The sequence below is a fragment of the Rhinatrema bivittatum genome, chromosome 1, assembly GCF_901001135.1.
Source record: "Rhinatrema bivittatum chromosome 1, aRhiBiv1.1, whole genome shotgun sequence".
Classification (NCBI taxonomy): Eukaryota; Metazoa; Chordata; class Amphibia; order Gymnophiona; family Rhinatrematidae; genus Rhinatrema; species Rhinatrema bivittatum.
The window spans coordinates 681,840,946-681,857,990 of record NC_042615.1 but is presented as its reverse complement, the minus strand read 5'-3'; the positions used below and the strand labels follow the sequence as shown (position 1 = coordinate 681,857,990).

Genomic DNA, 17,045 nt, shown 5'->3' with positions numbered 1-17,045 from the left:
TCCTTTTAGGAAGACTATATATATATATATATATATATATATATATATATATACACATAGATAGATAGATAGAGAGAGAGAGAGACTTTTTGAAATTTTACTTTAAAAGATTGCAAATATGATACTTCCCCTTGTTTGGGATCTAGAGCACAGAGTCCAACATGATAATCATGTTTCGTGTGCTGCTGCCTCAGGGACTCTCCAACCTTTTATGCATCCTACTGCTTTAAGAAATCTCCAGATATTTTCAATCATCTGTGAGTCATTCACTCCAGAGATAGGGCCATTAAGTCTCTTCAGACGCTACCACCATTTTAGCTTTCTTCACCGTAAGCGATTTTTATTATTGTTTTTCATTCTTTGAAGTTTATTCTATTTTTGAAATTTTCTATTCTCCCAATTTGAATGGCTTGTTCTTGGCGGAGTACAACAAAAGGAACAGAATATAAAATGTATACATAAATCAGACAAAAACATGGATTTCTATTTATTTCTATAAATTTATATTCTGCAAATCCTATGTGTTCAATGTGGTTTATAAAAAAAATTATACATAAAACATATACAATCAAAACAAAATATAATAAATATGCATACATTTTACACAGAAAATAGCATTACATCCATATAAACATTTGACTTGGTTACTTTCTATAAAGAAATATGCTTGGAAATGAGAGATTACCTTTAACACCATGCACAAAATTGATGCCTTCTTTTCTTCCAGACATCACCGCAATTTCTATTTCCTGCAAAGAGGATTTAATATTCTGAATTAATCAGTATTTAAGGTAAACTGCAGATGTAAAAGTTGTTCTCTCTTTCAATGGGAGAAATTTGCAAAAGAATTTACACTCATAAATGGGAATTTTGAAAATTACCCCAGGGGTTGTATGCGGAAAAGTATGCACGGAACTGATTTTGTGCTTACTTTTTCATGTACTGCAAAGAGAAGTCCCTGGGGGTGAATCTGGGGCAGGGAAATCATTTACACATGCACTTTTGATTTTCAAAAGTATGAGCGTAGTTATTCACGTAGACATTTACACCTGCTCTCTAACAGGCATAAATGTGTGCCCCTGTGTTGCGCTAAGGTGTGCACAATCTTGCTAATTTTCAAAAGTGGACTTAGGTGCATACATTCACTTTGAAAATTAAGGCTGAACTCCACATGTACTATATGGCTGTCATAATAATGGGCTCAATGTGTACAGCAATCACAGCTCTTAGAATAGATCAGATGGTGTCAGATCTAAAATGTATTATTAGATTGTCAGTGTAGGCAGGTGCACCAATATACAACACTACCGGCCAACTCTACTTTCCCTTCAAGACCCCTGTATTAACTTTCTTCAGTTAAAGCACTTTTGACTACAGGGTCAGAAGCAAGCTGAAATAGGAGAAGATGAAAGAGGGGAAGTCAAGTACATTTACAAAGAAACAATTCTGGAAAAAATATTGTAGCTAAAGCAAGGGAAAGGAGGAAGCATGCAAGCACAATAGGCCACAAATCTGAGGTATGCAAAGAGCATTTTCTCTGAACCAAACCGAGATGGAAGGAACCGCAGCAAGGACTTTGAATTTCCACTACGTTTTAAGACTGGGAAAAACTATTTACCTCTGGCCTTGCCTGAAACAAAGAACTTAACCCTGATTGGACACTGCTTATCTTTAAGCATTCCTAAGCTCATAAGATGAACTCTTAGAGGTGAATTTTAAAAGCCCGGCATGCACATCAACTAGGTTGTGTGCACAGGTATGAATGGTGTGCACGGAGCAAATTTTAAAAGCCACCTAGATGTGCGTACATCTCCCACAGCAAACACATCTTGCTTTGAATAAAAAAGGGACAGAGTCTGTGCGGGGCATGGGTGTTTCAGGGCAGAGCCAAGAGATGTGCACATATGTAGATACACGCCTGGGTGTCCACACAGGTCATGTAACTTTACTTCTGCTATTGATGATGGCATTGCAGAAGGGATGAAGGCATCTGGGGAGAGTGCAGGCTATTAAACCAGGGGATTGGAAGACTTAGCTCTACTCAAGGCAAACTTGAGGATGAACTGGTGAAAGAAGTCATGACATGAATGCATGCCGGTTATAAAAATCCCTGACTTACACAGCTGAAACCTAACTTTACGTGGCTGGGCATGGACAAAATTAAAAGAGGGTGCACATGTGCACGCGAACAGGCTATTTTATAACATGCGGTCATATGTGCACCAACGCACATGCATATATGTGCACCCATACACTCATTTGAAAGTTTCGGTCCCTACATCTCCAAAAAAACAAAGAATCTTCCAATCAAACATTGTTTGACTCTCATCCATATGCATGTACTCTGCTATAAAGTAAGTGGAACCCAGCAACAAAACAGCAGGGCCGTCACCATCATCTGAGCCTGCCACCATCAGGAAGCTGCCATCACCTCAGGACTTGCCCTTGGGACTGGCATTATCACCACTGATATCTAAGCAGAAACTGCCTGCGCTCCTGTCTGTGGTCCAAAGACAGATGCTGATCAGAGATCCCTACATCAAATCACCAAATGGAAGATTCCTAGAAAGAAGCTACAACATATCTGCCTGATAGTCTGTAATCAGCCTGCATCTCTGCCTTATCTTTGGTGGATAACTACTGACACTGTGTTCCTGTCCAGCACAGAGACTCCTTGCTCATAGAGAGAGAGACTGCACAATGTTTCCACTACTGACTGTTTACCAGTGTGATAAGAAAAGAGACTAATTTCTAATATTGCAAAGATCAGAGAATGTATTCTAAGTAATCTGGGAAAAGTTATCTAGTAGGATTTTTAAACTAACAAATCTGTGCAAGTGTACAACTGATATGATCTGTTATCATAATTTAGAAGCTGTAAAAGTGCATCTATTTTGCATCACATTAATGCAATTGCTATATATTTGCATAATATCTAATCAGTTATGTTTAATTGATACAAGCATTGAAACATGACAGCAGAAAAAGTCTATATGGCCTATCTAGTTTGGCCATCCGCTCAACTAATTAAGCTTTACAATTCCCATCGATCCCTTAGAGATCCCTGTATTTATCCCATTCTTTCTTGAAATTACTAAAACTTGACAAATCAAAGAGGTTCCTTGTTCTGAGTCCAATCCTAAATTAAAATTACTCTAAGCCATCTATTCTGAGAAGCTGCAGTCTTCTTCCCTTCAGGCTATGATGTGCGGCTCATGGGAAGGCTCTGCGAGCCGTCTCATTTACCCCCCAACGCCGCTTCAATCCACACATGGCAGGAATGGCGCTCCAGTCAGCGGGCTCGAGAACCAACGCCGGCAAAATTGAGCGTTGGCTGTCAAACCCGCTGACAGCCGCCACTCCAGTCCAAAAGGAGGCGCTAGGGACGCGATCGTGTCCCTAGCGCCTCCTTTTGCCTGTTTTTACCGCCGGGCCTCATTTGAATAGAGAATTGCGCACACAGGAGAGCGGACTTTACTGAATCGGCCCGAGAGTTTGGAAACAGTGGCAGCACAAATTGGTGGGTAGAAGGAAGTATTTTTTTTTAGCTCTTCGCTGTTCCATAATAGCCTATTCACCCCGGGATGGAACTCGCCTTGTTTTAGAGATTGGAAAGTGAAAAAGATTGTAATAATGGGAAATATATGGGGTTTGGGAGGGCTGTTAACTTTTCTACATCTTAAAGAAAAATATCAACTCATGGATAGGGATATATTTCTATATTTCCAATTGTGCTACTTCCTTCATTCCGAAAAAACAGAAGACGACTTATCTATGGGGAAAACTCAATTGGAACACTGGTGTGAACAGGGAGATAAGATCAAAGGGGGAATCTCAAAGATATATAGCCTTCTTAATAATGATCGAAATCAGAAACCAATCTATATAAAAGCATGGGAAAGTGATTTAGGGAAAGAACTTGAGGATGAAACATGGGATATGATTTTCCTTAACACTAAAAGGAGTTCAATATCAGCGTCACTTTCTGAAAACAGTTATAAAGTTTTACTGAGGTGGCATTTCACACCGGTCAGGATATTTAAAGCCAACCTATCAAAAGAAGACCTATGTTGGAGGGACTGTGGTCAAAAGGTGGGAGTGCCCTAAAATAGTAAAATTTTGGGGACAGTTTCACATATAATTCAGCAAATCTTAAACATCCATCTATCTCCCGAAAATGCTTTATTAAATACCGCCCTGGAAAGCTCCAAGAACGAGTGGCTAATGGCGCACCAAATATTGATAACTGTCAGATGTGTTATAGCAGCAGCCTGGAAACTACCCTATCCACCACATTTAAATTTGCTCATTCTAAAACTAGACAAGATGTGTGAGCTCTATAAATTGACGGCCCGTAAGCATCATACGATACCCAGATTTTCCTCAATACGGTCCCTGTATCAAAAATGGTGGATTGGTCATCTATAAGTACTAGACATGCCTTGCTACCCATGGTCTCTCATTTGTGCCTCTTACAATAGTATAGTATGGAATATGTGGAGTTATACTTTTGATACTAGCCTAAATTTGTAATCGAATATGTTGTAATCGAATATGATGTAATTTGATACACACATGATATCATAGAACAATATATGATACATTATGTCTTACAAGGTGTTTGTAACAGTTTAAAATGTTTCAATAAAATATAATTTACAAAAAAAGAAGTAAAGATTTTGTCCTCTTGTATTATCACTCTTTATGTAAGATCTGAAAAGCTCATGCACTATATCTTTTTTCTTGTTCCAATAAAAGGTATCACTACCTACATAGATTCCAGCTCTTTCTTGCTGTCGAACTCTCTCTTGTACACCCATTCACATCAGCAGACCACGATCAATTTATTATATGGCTTTTTGGTAGCTACATGGGAGAGAACCTGTTACCTGTGCAAGTGGTGCAGCTCTCTCACTATCAAGCACAGCATGTTTTTCTTCTATCGGTGTCCTACTAGTCAAATATTTGCACCTATAATAAAATATTCAAATATGACAAATTGCTGTATATTGTAAACTTGTTTACATTGTTCAACGTTGTCGTTGAACATTGCAAGGAATACTCCCTGCTAATCCTTTAAATTCTGCTCATATTTTAAAGACTGAAGGGAAAAAGAGCAGAGAGAGACAGACTCAAATATGCAAGTAACATCAGTAATTGAATGGAAAAAAAGGAAATAACAGATCTCCTACAGACCATCTAGGATCGAAGTGGATGGAAGGCCGTGACCAACCATGTCTATAAAAGACAAGACATATTACATAAGAACATAAGAAATTGCCATGCTGGGTCAGACCAAGGGTCCATCAAGCCCAGCATCCTGTTTCCAACAGAGGCCAAAACCAGGCCACAAGAACCTGGCAATTACCCAAACACTAAGAAGATCCCATGCTACTGATGCAATTAATAGCAGTGGCTATTCCCTAAGTAAAATTGATTAATAGCTATTAATGGACTTCTCCTCCAAGAACTTATCCAAACCTTTTTTGAACCCAGCTACACTAACTGCACTAACCACATCCTCTGGCAACAAATTCCAGAGCTTTATTGTGCGTTGAGTGAAAAATAATTGTCTCCGATTAGTCTTAAATGTGCTACTTGCTAACTTCATGGAATGCCCCCTAGTCCTTCTATTATTCGAAAGTGAAAATAACCGAGTCACATCTACTCGTTCAAGACCTCTCATGATCTTAAAGACCTCTATCATATCCCCCCTCAGCCGTCTCTTCTCCAAGATATAGTTGCGATGGAGAAACTACAGAGAAGGGCAACCAAAATGATAAAGGGAATGGAACAGCTCCCCTATGAGGAAAGACTAAAGAGGTTAGGACTTTTCAGCTTGGAGAAGAGATGGCTGAGGGGGGATATGATAGAGGTGTTTAAAATCATGAGAGGTCTAGAACGGGTAGATGTGAATCAGTTATTTACTCTTTTGGATAATAGAAAGACTAGGGGGCACTCCTTGAAGTTAGCATGTGGCACATTTAAAACTAATTGGAGAAAGTTCTTTTTTACTCAACGCACAATTAAACTCTGGAATTTGTTGCCAGAGGATGTGGTTAGTGCAGTTAGGGTAGCTGTGTTTAAAAAAGGATTGGATAAGTTCTTGGAGGAGAAGTCCATTACCTTCTATTAATTAAGTTGACTTAGAGAACAGCCACTGCTATTATTAGCAACAGTAGCATGGAATAGACTTAGTGTTTGGGTACTTACCAGGTTCTTATGGCCTGGATTGGCCACGGTTGGAAACAGGATACTGGGCTTGAGGGACCCTTGGTCTGACCCAGTATGGCATGTTCTTATGTTCAGATGTGGTTCTGAGGGCGTGTGCATGTGGGTGTTTGTGTATCTGCTGGATGCATGTGGAGGTGTCCAGAGGGTTATGGGTGTATGTGTACATGGGGGGGGGGGGGGGGGGGGGGGGCTGGGAAAGGTGGGGGAATGTTGAGGAGGGACAGATGTGAGAGTAGGTTTATGCATGTGAGCGGTAGGGGGAAGGTGTCTTACTTCCATTAAATTCCCTTTTAATTACCCTTGACTTTATTGTATTTTGATTCACTTTTAGTGATGGTGTATATAGCTTAATTCTGGATTGATTAAAATTGGTATTTGCACTGACACCTGCAGAAATTCACAGTATCTCAGAACACCAAATCAAGACAGTTATATCCTGGTGTGTAAGTATATACATATGTAAGCAATGAAATTTTACAAAATTGTTTTTCTTTGAGCAAATGAAATGGCATGGAAATTTCTGGAGATTTCATTAAAAAAACAAAAGAAAACAAAAAAAAAAAACTAGCCAAGTGAGCAAGTGAAAACGGAATTTTTTTTGTGTTATCAGAGTGAACAAAAAAAAAAAATTAATCATCTAATCAAAATGTTGTCAGAACTCTTTACTTTGAATTAAACTTCATATGCTCAGCCCACGCATCATCTCCTGGTTCAAATGAGCGAATGGAAAGACCACAAGAAAAGCATCCAACAATGTCCAGTTCACCTGGAAAAAAAACCCAAATAGTTATCTACACATGATTTCACGTATCTCTTACGTCTACACATATGTATCAAACCCACTGTCCTTGCAGAAACTCATAGGTTTGATCCCTTTTTGTTACCCATGCTTCAATCCTCTTTCACCCTTTCCAACCCTTCTCTGACAAAAATAAGAAAGAAATAACACATCAGAAAAAGGAACCTTCACTGAATCTGCTAACCTGTGTAGAAAAATCCAGCTTTAGCAAGAGCATCTGGATCTGCATGTGCATCCCGTGGCCACGTTTTGAAAGAATCTTGCCTAACTTTTTCATCCTCAAAAATGTTGGATGCAATTGTTGCTGTTAAAAATGAAAATAAAAAAAGTTACAAAACAAACCCGTTGGATACAGGATTACATTTCGTACAGAGAGACAACCAAAATGAATGGCAACAGTGACGTGACAATAAAATCTGACTTCACAAGGCACTAAACTGAAACTAATGTACTGGGTGTGGCCTTCTTTGCATGGATTATTTGTCTTAAACAGTCCAAATAAAAGAGGCTGATACACCTTGAGATGAATGCTTATAAGTTGCTTAATTGTATTCGTCCATCCTACCTGAAAGATCTTCTTCAATGTTATTTGCCTCCATGGATATTGCATTCCACAGGGAATAAATTATCTACCATTACGGCAGGGGCAGAGGTACACGTTTTTGGTTAGAGGGGCCAGGCTAATCAAGCTCTGCTTCTTCCTCACCCCCCTCCTTCCATCCCCTTGCCCCTTATGGGTCTCTCTCTCTCTCCCTCCCTCCCCTTGCCCCACATCCCCCTTTGTCTACCTCAACCCTCCCTCCCTCTTTTCCCATGCCACTGCCACGTCTCTCTCTTTCCCTGCCCAACCCTCTGTCTCTCTCTTTCCATCAACCCTGCCTCTCTCTCCCTCTCTTCCCCACCTCCATCACATAGATCAGGAGGAGAGCAGTAGTGCTCGGACTGCATGCTTCTCCTCCTCTGCTGCCTGGCCAGACTGCTGCTTTCAACCATGAGGCTTTACAGAGTCCCATGCAGTTCAAATCAGCATTCGGGCCCTGAGCTGCAGAGGTGGAGGACGCGGCTGACACAGCTCTGCTCTCCTCCTCCTTTTGCTGCCAAACATCTGCTGCCTTACCCAACCTGGCCCTGGATCTCCCGCAGTGATTTTGTGGAAAGGGTCAGATTCTGGTGACCTTGTGACCCACCCCATTCTGACACTTATGCTTTACCAAGGTTAGGCCGCAAATTACTCGCAAACGGGTATTCTCCAAGCTTTCAAATGGCTTGCCTTTGAACATTAAGGCTCAAAAGGAGCTAGCCTCTTTTAAAAAGAAATTATAGCCCTATCTATTTAGGCAAGCCTTTCCAATTGAAGTTTACACGTGTCCTTTTATGAAAAAGGGCAGTGATGAGACAAATGAGAAAATACGGCATATTTATATAAGCTGAACTGCTAACCCATTTGTCTCATCGCTACCCCTTTTCATAAAAGGACACGTGTGAACTTCAGTTGGAAAGGCTTGCCTAAATAGATAGGACTGTAATTTCTTCATGCTTTTATTTCCAAGATGTGTTTTATGTTTAGATATTGGTATTGTTGCATTGATTTCTTCTATGTTTGGTCTTGGTTTTAATTGATATTGATGCTTTGAAATATAATCCTCTTAGAACAACTATAGTTGAATGGGGCAGAATATAAATTTGTTTTTTTTATCTGAGACATTATCAGAAAATAGACTGGGAATTTTATGACAGTGTCACGAGCAGAAAGATCCCAGCCTGAGCTGAATAATCTATTTTCAATAATCAGTAACTGAGGGTCAAAATATGATTTTGTTTGAAAAACAGGTTACCTGGAAGTCATGCAACATGCATAACATCGTAAGAAATACCATGCTAGGTCAGACCAAGGTTTATTGTGTAAAGAGCTCCTGGTTCTCAGAGAACGAGTCCAATTCTCTGGAGGCTAGAGTGGCAGATCTGGAAGAGGTGAGGCAGACAGAAAGATATACAGAGGAGACTTTCTGGGACATAGTAGCCAAGTCCTGACTTGGAGAAGGAAGGTCACTTGGTCAGACAGCATCACCTTAGTGTAGCAGAAAGTGATCCTGTAGCAAGGACTTGCTCTCCAGGTGATGGATTATCCTCTCACACCAAGGACAGGTCTCCCTGGGCTACTGCCCAGGAAAGAAGGGTTAGGTTGGTCATCAGATTTGGTGATTCAAATTTTAGGAATGTAGCTAGCTGGGTGGCTGGTGGACATGACGATCGCTTGGTAACTTGTCAGCCTGGTGCGAAGGTGGCAGGCCTCACGCGTCACCTAGATAGGATTATAGATAGTGCTGGGGAGGAGCCGGCTGTCGTAGAACATGTGGGCACCAACAACATAGGATGATGTGGGAGGGAGGTTCTAGAAGCCAAGTTTAAGCTTTTAGGTAGAAAGTTAAAATCCTGAATTTTCAGGGTAGCATTTTCTGAAATGCTTCCTGTTCTACACGCAGGACCCCAGAGACAGGCAGAGCTCTGGAGTCTCAATGCGTGGATGAGTAAATAGTGCAGGGAACAGAGATTCAGTTTTGTAAGGAACTGGGCAGTCTTTTGGAAAAAGGGGAGGGGGGGGTCTTTTAAACTAGAAAAAGGGGAAAGCTGACAGTCACTCAGCAGCACATGTTTGGGAGGGAAGTGTCTCTGAAAGATACTAATGAAATAGAATTAGAACAGAGAGGTTCCAATAAAAGCAAAAAGTAGTCCATGTACCTATAAGTAAAGAACCAGCTGAGTTAAAAGATTTCCAAATTAAACCTGTCGACTGATACGCAGGTCGTTAATACAAACATAAACATACTTTGAAATGTCTGTATGCTAATGCCAGATGTCTAAGAAGTAAGATGGGAGAGTAAGAGTGTATAGCACTGAATGAAGAGGTAGGCATAATTGGCATCTCAGAGACCTAGTGGAAGGAGGATAAACAATGGGACAGTGCTATACCAGGGTACAAATTATATCACAATGATACAGTGGATCAACTTGGTTGGGGGGGAGGGGGTGGCACTTTATGTTAGGATTGACAGAGTCCAACATGATAAAGATCCTGCAGGAGACTAAATGCACAGTAGAATCTTTATTGGTAGAAATCCCATGTGTGATGGGGAAAGAGTATAACAATGGGGGTATACTACTGTCCACCCAGCCAAAATGATCAGACATGTTTTATGGGCTTTTTCTCCAAGAACTTTCCCAAACATCTTTTAAACCCTGCTATGCTAGTCCCCTTTACCATGTCCTCTGGCAACAGATTCACAGCAGTTAAAATAGCATTGAATATGGACCTTCTTCTGTTTAGAGCAAGGAAAACAATTCCTGATCTTACCTGATTCTAGAGGACATGTTCTCTTTTGCCATTCAGTTGTGAAATGCTTTCCCTGGAAAAGAAGTACACAAAAGGTTAAAGCATATTTGCTAATAAAATAAGATCAGTGCAATAACTCCAATCTTACCAAAGAGCAAACAGTCTTGTCAATTCATATTTGTTACCCACATGAAAAAAAACCCCATTGGATTTTGATCTTTCAAAAACTAGATTTATTCTCTTGGGTTAAAAGATGCTCATTGATAGAGGAATATCACACAAATGTGATTCATTTACATTCTGAACAGCTAAATACAGTCACCTAGAAATAAGGTGGGTTTTCTTTACTAGGTATTTCATACAGGCAAATACATTCACCTTCCCAAGCTTCAGGTTACTATTTTGTTTCTTCTTTGTCAGGTTCTCTTATTGACACTACAACACTCTTCACCCAGGTCTTCACAAACCTGTCCTGTGGACCTATGACCACTTGAGCTTTCTGGATTTTCTGGAAATCCAGAAAACCTGGCTCACTGTGGAGTCACCTAGACAGATTTGGGAAGACCTGCTCTTATTTTAGGAATTGCAGAAAGAGCAATTCCTGACTCAGGCTTTCCACTCCCCGTATCATCCAGAGCTGAGGATGATGCTACGGAGGTAGCATTCACAGCCCCTGAGGGGAGGGAGCACCAGTCACTGCAACGGCGACACCTAGTGGTTGAATTGAGGCTCCATGACTAGAGGATCCTGGAAGGAGCCCTTGGTGCATGGGTCCCCAACTGGGGATATACACCAAAGCACTGGCACTACCACTGCCTCTGGACCAACCCAAATTATACATTCTCTGAAAAAGCTCTCCTTCCTTTTTCTGAGGAAACCTTATTTATTCAAGTCAAAATACAACAAGTAAAATTTCTGTGATTCCATTGCAAGGACTATAAATATGGCTGTAGTTATAGGGGAAAATATGGAAGCATACAGTTAAAAGACCAACCTATTTAAAATCTACTGTAATCCGCTTTGAGGCCATTCATGGTAAAAAGCACAATATCAAATGTCAATAAATAAATAATAAATATTTCAGGGACTCTAATGCCCTTAGGAAACTCACCCTTGATCACAGCTAAAAATTACCACATAAACCAGGGCATTTTAAATTGTAATAGTGCCTGGCAGTCAAAATATGCTGCTGCTTTAATGAAGTGGTCTACTGCAGCCATTCCCAGGATGCAAACACACTGCCAATGCCCGTTGTCATTTAATTTAAATTGGTATTTATATTCATCTTTTACCCAGAATATCCAGGTTCAAGTTGGATAACATAAACAACACATTAAAAGCCAATCAAGAGACTAAAAACAAAATTCTATCAACTAATATCGACAGAAAAACAAATTATAATAAAACAAAATGATAATGAAATAGCCAAATTAAGCAAAATTTAACAAAAAAGATCCAACATCTAATCCATATCAATCTGTAAATTAAGTTTCAACCAAGCATAATCCAGTATCACGCCGCATGTGTGGCTCTTTTAAGGGACCCTATTATGGGTTCATCACTGCTGCAAGATATAGCCCATGCCACTACCTAGCAGTCAAATTTGCCTACCTCTGAAACCCTGTCAACAGTAAGGCTTACTTCCAGTTTGCCATTGCACCACCACCAGTCTGGCTAAACCTGTCTCCTTCCCCCTTAAATTTTGCCACTACTGCAGCCAGAACAGCAAGCTCAGGCCCAACATGAAACAGATGTTGTTGGGAGGTCCTTCTGAGACCTCCTGTCTCTGGTGCCTGTCACTGCTGCGCATTAACTGCTAAGGGGCCCAATGGACACAAAGAACAGTGGATGCATGGTGAAGACAAAAATCAGTATATGAATTCAAGAAAGCTTGGGATAAACACAGGGGTGATCTCTGAGGGAGTGATGAGATTTATAAAGCTAAATTAGTTGGGCAGATGGACCAACTAAATAGGCCATATGGTCTTTGTCTGCCATCATGTTTTTAATGTTTCTATGTTTTAATATTCCTGGGCAAGATTTTGTAAAGTGGCCATCCCTCTTCCCCAGAGAAGTTAAAAAAAAAATTTTTTTTAAACAATATTGAACTGAACCTGTACCCAGCACTGGCTAAATTAGAACTTCCAAGTATTTTGAAAAGTTGGTTCCTCTGTATCGCATGCAGGTAAGCTTTCCTGGAGGAGTAAGTGGGATATTTTGCATGTTCCACACGAACAGGGGTTTAACTGAATTAATGCTGTTCAGAATGGGAAGACTCCCATTTTGGTGAAACGATATATTCTGCATTAACACATGACAAGCATTACTTTTAAGATAATAGTTTATTGAAAATCAATAAAAGCAATAAAAAATAGGGACAAAAGCCTCAGTTGGTTAAAATGAAGGATCATGGCACCATAGCCCAACTAATGTGATTCTTATTAATATTTTGTAAAGAAATGTGGTTAAGATTCATTCAGATCTAAGCTAGCAAAAAAGCCTACCCAATAAAATTGTATTCATTTTTTCATTTCAGCTGTGCTGAACTCTTATTATTTAATAACTTCTTTGAAACAAAACAAAAGCAAAGTGAAACTTTTCTTAAGAGATTTTTATTCTCAAGGAGGATCTGCTCTATTGTCCTTGAGGTCGACCTATTTGCCTGCATCAACAATAAGGAGAAGTCTCTTTTACGCAGTCCTCAACCATGCCAGAGGCAAAATACGGTTCACTGGTTGGACTACCAGCAGTGTATCTTCTAAGGCCTTATACGTTACATCTCAGATGTCTTCACATCTTGCATAAAATCAAACTAACGCAGTGCTTCTTTCGCCCATGCACGACTGCCCACAGATTGAATAGCACTTTTTCTGATAAGAGTGTTCCCAGTAGCAGTGCTACTGCCCTTACTATTACTGGTCAGTGATTTTTCCTGCACGGAGGGAGGAGGAGGGAATCAGTTTCCTGGGAATCTTACTGCCCAGTGAGGGGCTGAAAATGGCTCTTGAACAAGCATCGATTGATGCTATTTCCTTAGACATATACAGCTTTTCTGCAGTTGGCTGAGCTGGATGTCAAGGTTCATTCATGTGAAAGTTGAGTTAAATGTAGTAATTCTAACAAATGGAGCTGTGCGGGAAGGGGAAAATGGAAAGGACCAAAACATTTTCAGCAGGTTGTTTCCATTGTTGATTGCCATCTAACCTCCATATCCCTCTTTTTTACTTATTGATTTGATTTTTTTTATATTCTACTTTTCAGGCACTTAAAAAAGTGGATTACACCTCTATTCCCAAAAGGCTTACAATCTAAGGGGGATCATTTACTAACCTATTGGATATTTCTGAAGAGGGGAAATATACTGTGGGCTGCGGAGAAATACCAAGGGGGCCTCTAAAGCTGCAGTATTGGGTACTGCAGCTTTGAAAATTGTGTGATATTCGCCCCCACGGAAGAATTACAGAGGAAAAAAATACCACAGGGAAATGCCTACAAAATCACGCGATGGCAGCCCCCTTCCCCAGGGACCATCTTCTTAAAGGGCCAAGCCAGTCAGAAATAGCCCCTCCACCAATGTGTAAAAGACCTCTCCTGGGAGAATTTAAAGTCACGCCAAAAAGGGCCTCCCTCCCAGGAGAAGGTAGCTATTCCCAGAACCCCCAACGCACCCTAGCATGCCCCCCCAACCTCCTGGCATACCTAGTGGTCTAGTGGGGCCTGGAGTGCCCTCTAGGCTCCAGGCCAGCCGGGCCCCCAGGATAAGTTAGCTACATCTCCTGAGTTGTAGTTAATTTTCAGTAAAATAACAGGACTTGTTTTTTGTTTTTTTTGAGGAAAACAGCATTATTTTATTTACATAAAATTAATAATGAGCTGCTTTTTATGCACTTGCAAAAGCTTATTAACTTTTATATGTTAATATGTTAATATATTAATATCAAAGCAGCTTATTAACATATCATGCAATTAACACTGGTTTTTTGCATGATAGATTCTTAACACGGTTTAGTAAATGTACCCTTAAGTTTGTACCTGAGGCAACAGAGGGTGAAGTGACTTGCCCAATGTCACAAGGAGCATCAGCAAGATTTGAAACCTGGTTTCCCTGCTTCACTGCCTACTGTTGCTCTGACTACTAAGCTATAGTGATTAGAGGAGCAGGCTGCAGTCTGCCAATCCAGAAAGCTTATTCTCAGCGGAGTATCATAGATGCATTTGTCTGAGAGTATAACCAATGTGGACACTTTCAAAAAGTCACAGATAAAGCAACAGAAAATTACTAGGTACTGCTTGAAATGAGGCATATAGAGCTCATCATACAACACTTCTGAAAATACGACCCATCAGAGAAAGAGGAATTCCAGGGACCTGTCTGCTATTATCCTTACAGTTCATCACTGGCCCTATTATAAACTCAGAACTTCAATTGTAAAAGAAAAATTCATAATTGTAACTTACCACCACACCAATAAATCCATCATAATTCTGAATATAGTGCTTTATCTCCTTTTGGGATTTCTTGATTTTAAGAAATTCACACCTTAAAAATATGAAAGTAAAAGATCACATCCACCATGTGAATAAATAATAAATTATAAAGTTCTATTTCAATAACAAAAAGTTTAAATTCAACTGATAACAGACAAATATTCTAGATTTACTAATCTCTAGATTTAAAAAAGATGCAACGCAAAACTTTTATTGAGAAAAATATGTAATTAAATAAGCTTATTGCATAATTATTTTATCAAATGTTTGCTTAAAGTTGAACTATGATTAGCTAATTGATTTGAGGTTGTTTGCTAGCTATAGAAGACTAAAATTTAAAAAGCAATGACAACATTTTCTTGACTTAGGCTTAACTGATCAGTATTACATAAAATTAATTTTCCTGTCAGCTTCTGTTTATTAACCTCAACAACAATCAAGATCAGTAGATACTGGCATTCTGAGACTAATAGAATGAATAAATAAATAAACTATTATCTTAAACCTATATCCTTGGGGAAGGGAGTTACCATATCTAATGACACTGACTTTATGAGAGTGAAGTTAGGGGTACAAATGTATAATTTTTTTTACATAATATTTGTAGTTGTGCCTTGACAAAGATCTTGATAGTGAGCAAATCTTGAATTTATCATCTTCTCACCCCTCTTATCAGGCCGATTCAGTAAGAAACGAAGGAGAATGGGTGCTCCGTGTTGAGCGCCCGCTCTCCCAACGCACAATCCTACATTTAAATGAGGGGTTGCACTAAAAGGAGATGCTAGGGATGATTATGCGCCCCTAGCACCTCCTTAGCCCAGGAGAGGGGTTCTGTCAGCGGGTTTAGGAAACAGACACTCAATTTTATGTGTCTGTTTTCTGAACCGCTGACAGCATTAGTTAGGAATAAAATGGACACCTTTAAAATTGAGCGTCCGTTCACCTAACTGGACCAGCCGGTACATTTTTTAAAAATATTTATTTTATCATCTTGTTTATTTATTTAACATTTTTGGTTCCTCCGACTTAATATCACTAGTATTTTCTGCTTTTCTGTACACGTTTTAGGGCTGCTCATAAATTAATGCCTGCCCTTGGGCAGGCATTAATTTATGAGCATAAAAAGTGTGGATTGGCCGCACATTTTACTTTCAGTATCCCGGACGACTAACTAATAGCTTTATCAATATGCATTTGCATGTAATGAGCGCTATTAGTTTCCAGGGGCTTTGGCCAAGCGTTTGACGCACTAAACCCCTTAGGGGCTGATTTTAAAAGCCCTACGCGCTGGGCCTATTTTATAAAGTAGAAGTCAATGCCTAAAATGGCCTACTAGCATTTGTAGAGAGCAGAAGTAGGAACAGGGTTAAGAGTTTGAGCAAAAGACATGAAGAGGGGGTTACTGATGTTAAGTACAGGAATTGATATACTGACCTATATAAAGTTATCAAGAACCAGCGAGAAAGTCAACTGGGCAGACTTGGTGGGCAAACTGGTCCTTTATTAAGTGTCATCTACAATATTACTATGATACATCAAGGACATAAATGTTTAGGTACTTGATAAAAGATTACAAAATTATTGGACATAATGATATTGTTTTACTTACTCTGGGAACCATTTGGCATGTTCCTTCCAGGGATCATCACCTTCTTCCCAGTTCCCCAAACATCCTCCACAAGAGAAGCACTGTACTGTATCTTTCACACCTAAATAAGGGATAACATGCATCTCAGAACAAGAGCATACTAGAAGATTCTTTTGGTAATGAATTATTGTAAACATAAATTTCTTATATCTATTTCTCTCAATAAGTACTTCATAATTATAAGGTCTCAAAGACTATGTTCAACCAGTTTAGGCATTTTGTATTTCCCTTTTTCTGGCTGTGCAATGTTGGCTAATTGACTGACCGTGTTAAAAATTAGCTCCAATACCTATCAGGTTGTCAACCAACTCCATAGATCACCTTGACATAGGTGTGCATGTCTGGTTGGTTGAATTCTTTTCTAATAAGATTTCACCATCTGTTTCTGCCACAGATGATGAATTTTCATGTGATGATACTGTCTTATTATCAACTAACTTTTTATTGGCACAACTTGGTACTTCAGCACTATAACAACATCCATTGTTCTCTTTACTTGGGAATTAAGTGACATGATCATATTTCCTCAATGTGTCACCTCCATT

At 39.6% G+C, this 17,045-nt stretch overlaps 1 protein-coding gene across 1 annotated transcript in view; it reads right to left on the bottom strand.

Annotated features, from left to right (window-relative positions):
• Positions 1-17,045, bottom strand: part of NAIP (NLR family apoptosis inhibitory protein) — a 65,106-nt gene that overhangs the window by 32,418 nt on the left and 15,643 nt on the right. The window contains exons 3-9 of the mRNA XM_029574496.1: positions 16,462-16,561; positions 14,823-14,904; positions 10,386-10,437; positions 7,218-7,337; positions 6,901-7,000; positions 4,890-4,971; positions 686-749 (exon numbers count right to left, since the gene is read on the bottom strand). Coding sequence (XP_029430356.1) covers positions 686-749; positions 4,890-4,971; positions 6,901-7,000; positions 7,218-7,337; positions 10,386-10,437; positions 14,823-14,904; positions 16,462-16,561 — 600 coding nt within the window. The remainder of the gene's footprint in view (positions 1-685; positions 750-4,889; positions 4,972-6,900; positions 7,001-7,217; positions 7,338-10,385; positions 10,438-14,822; positions 14,905-16,461; positions 16,562-17,045) is intronic.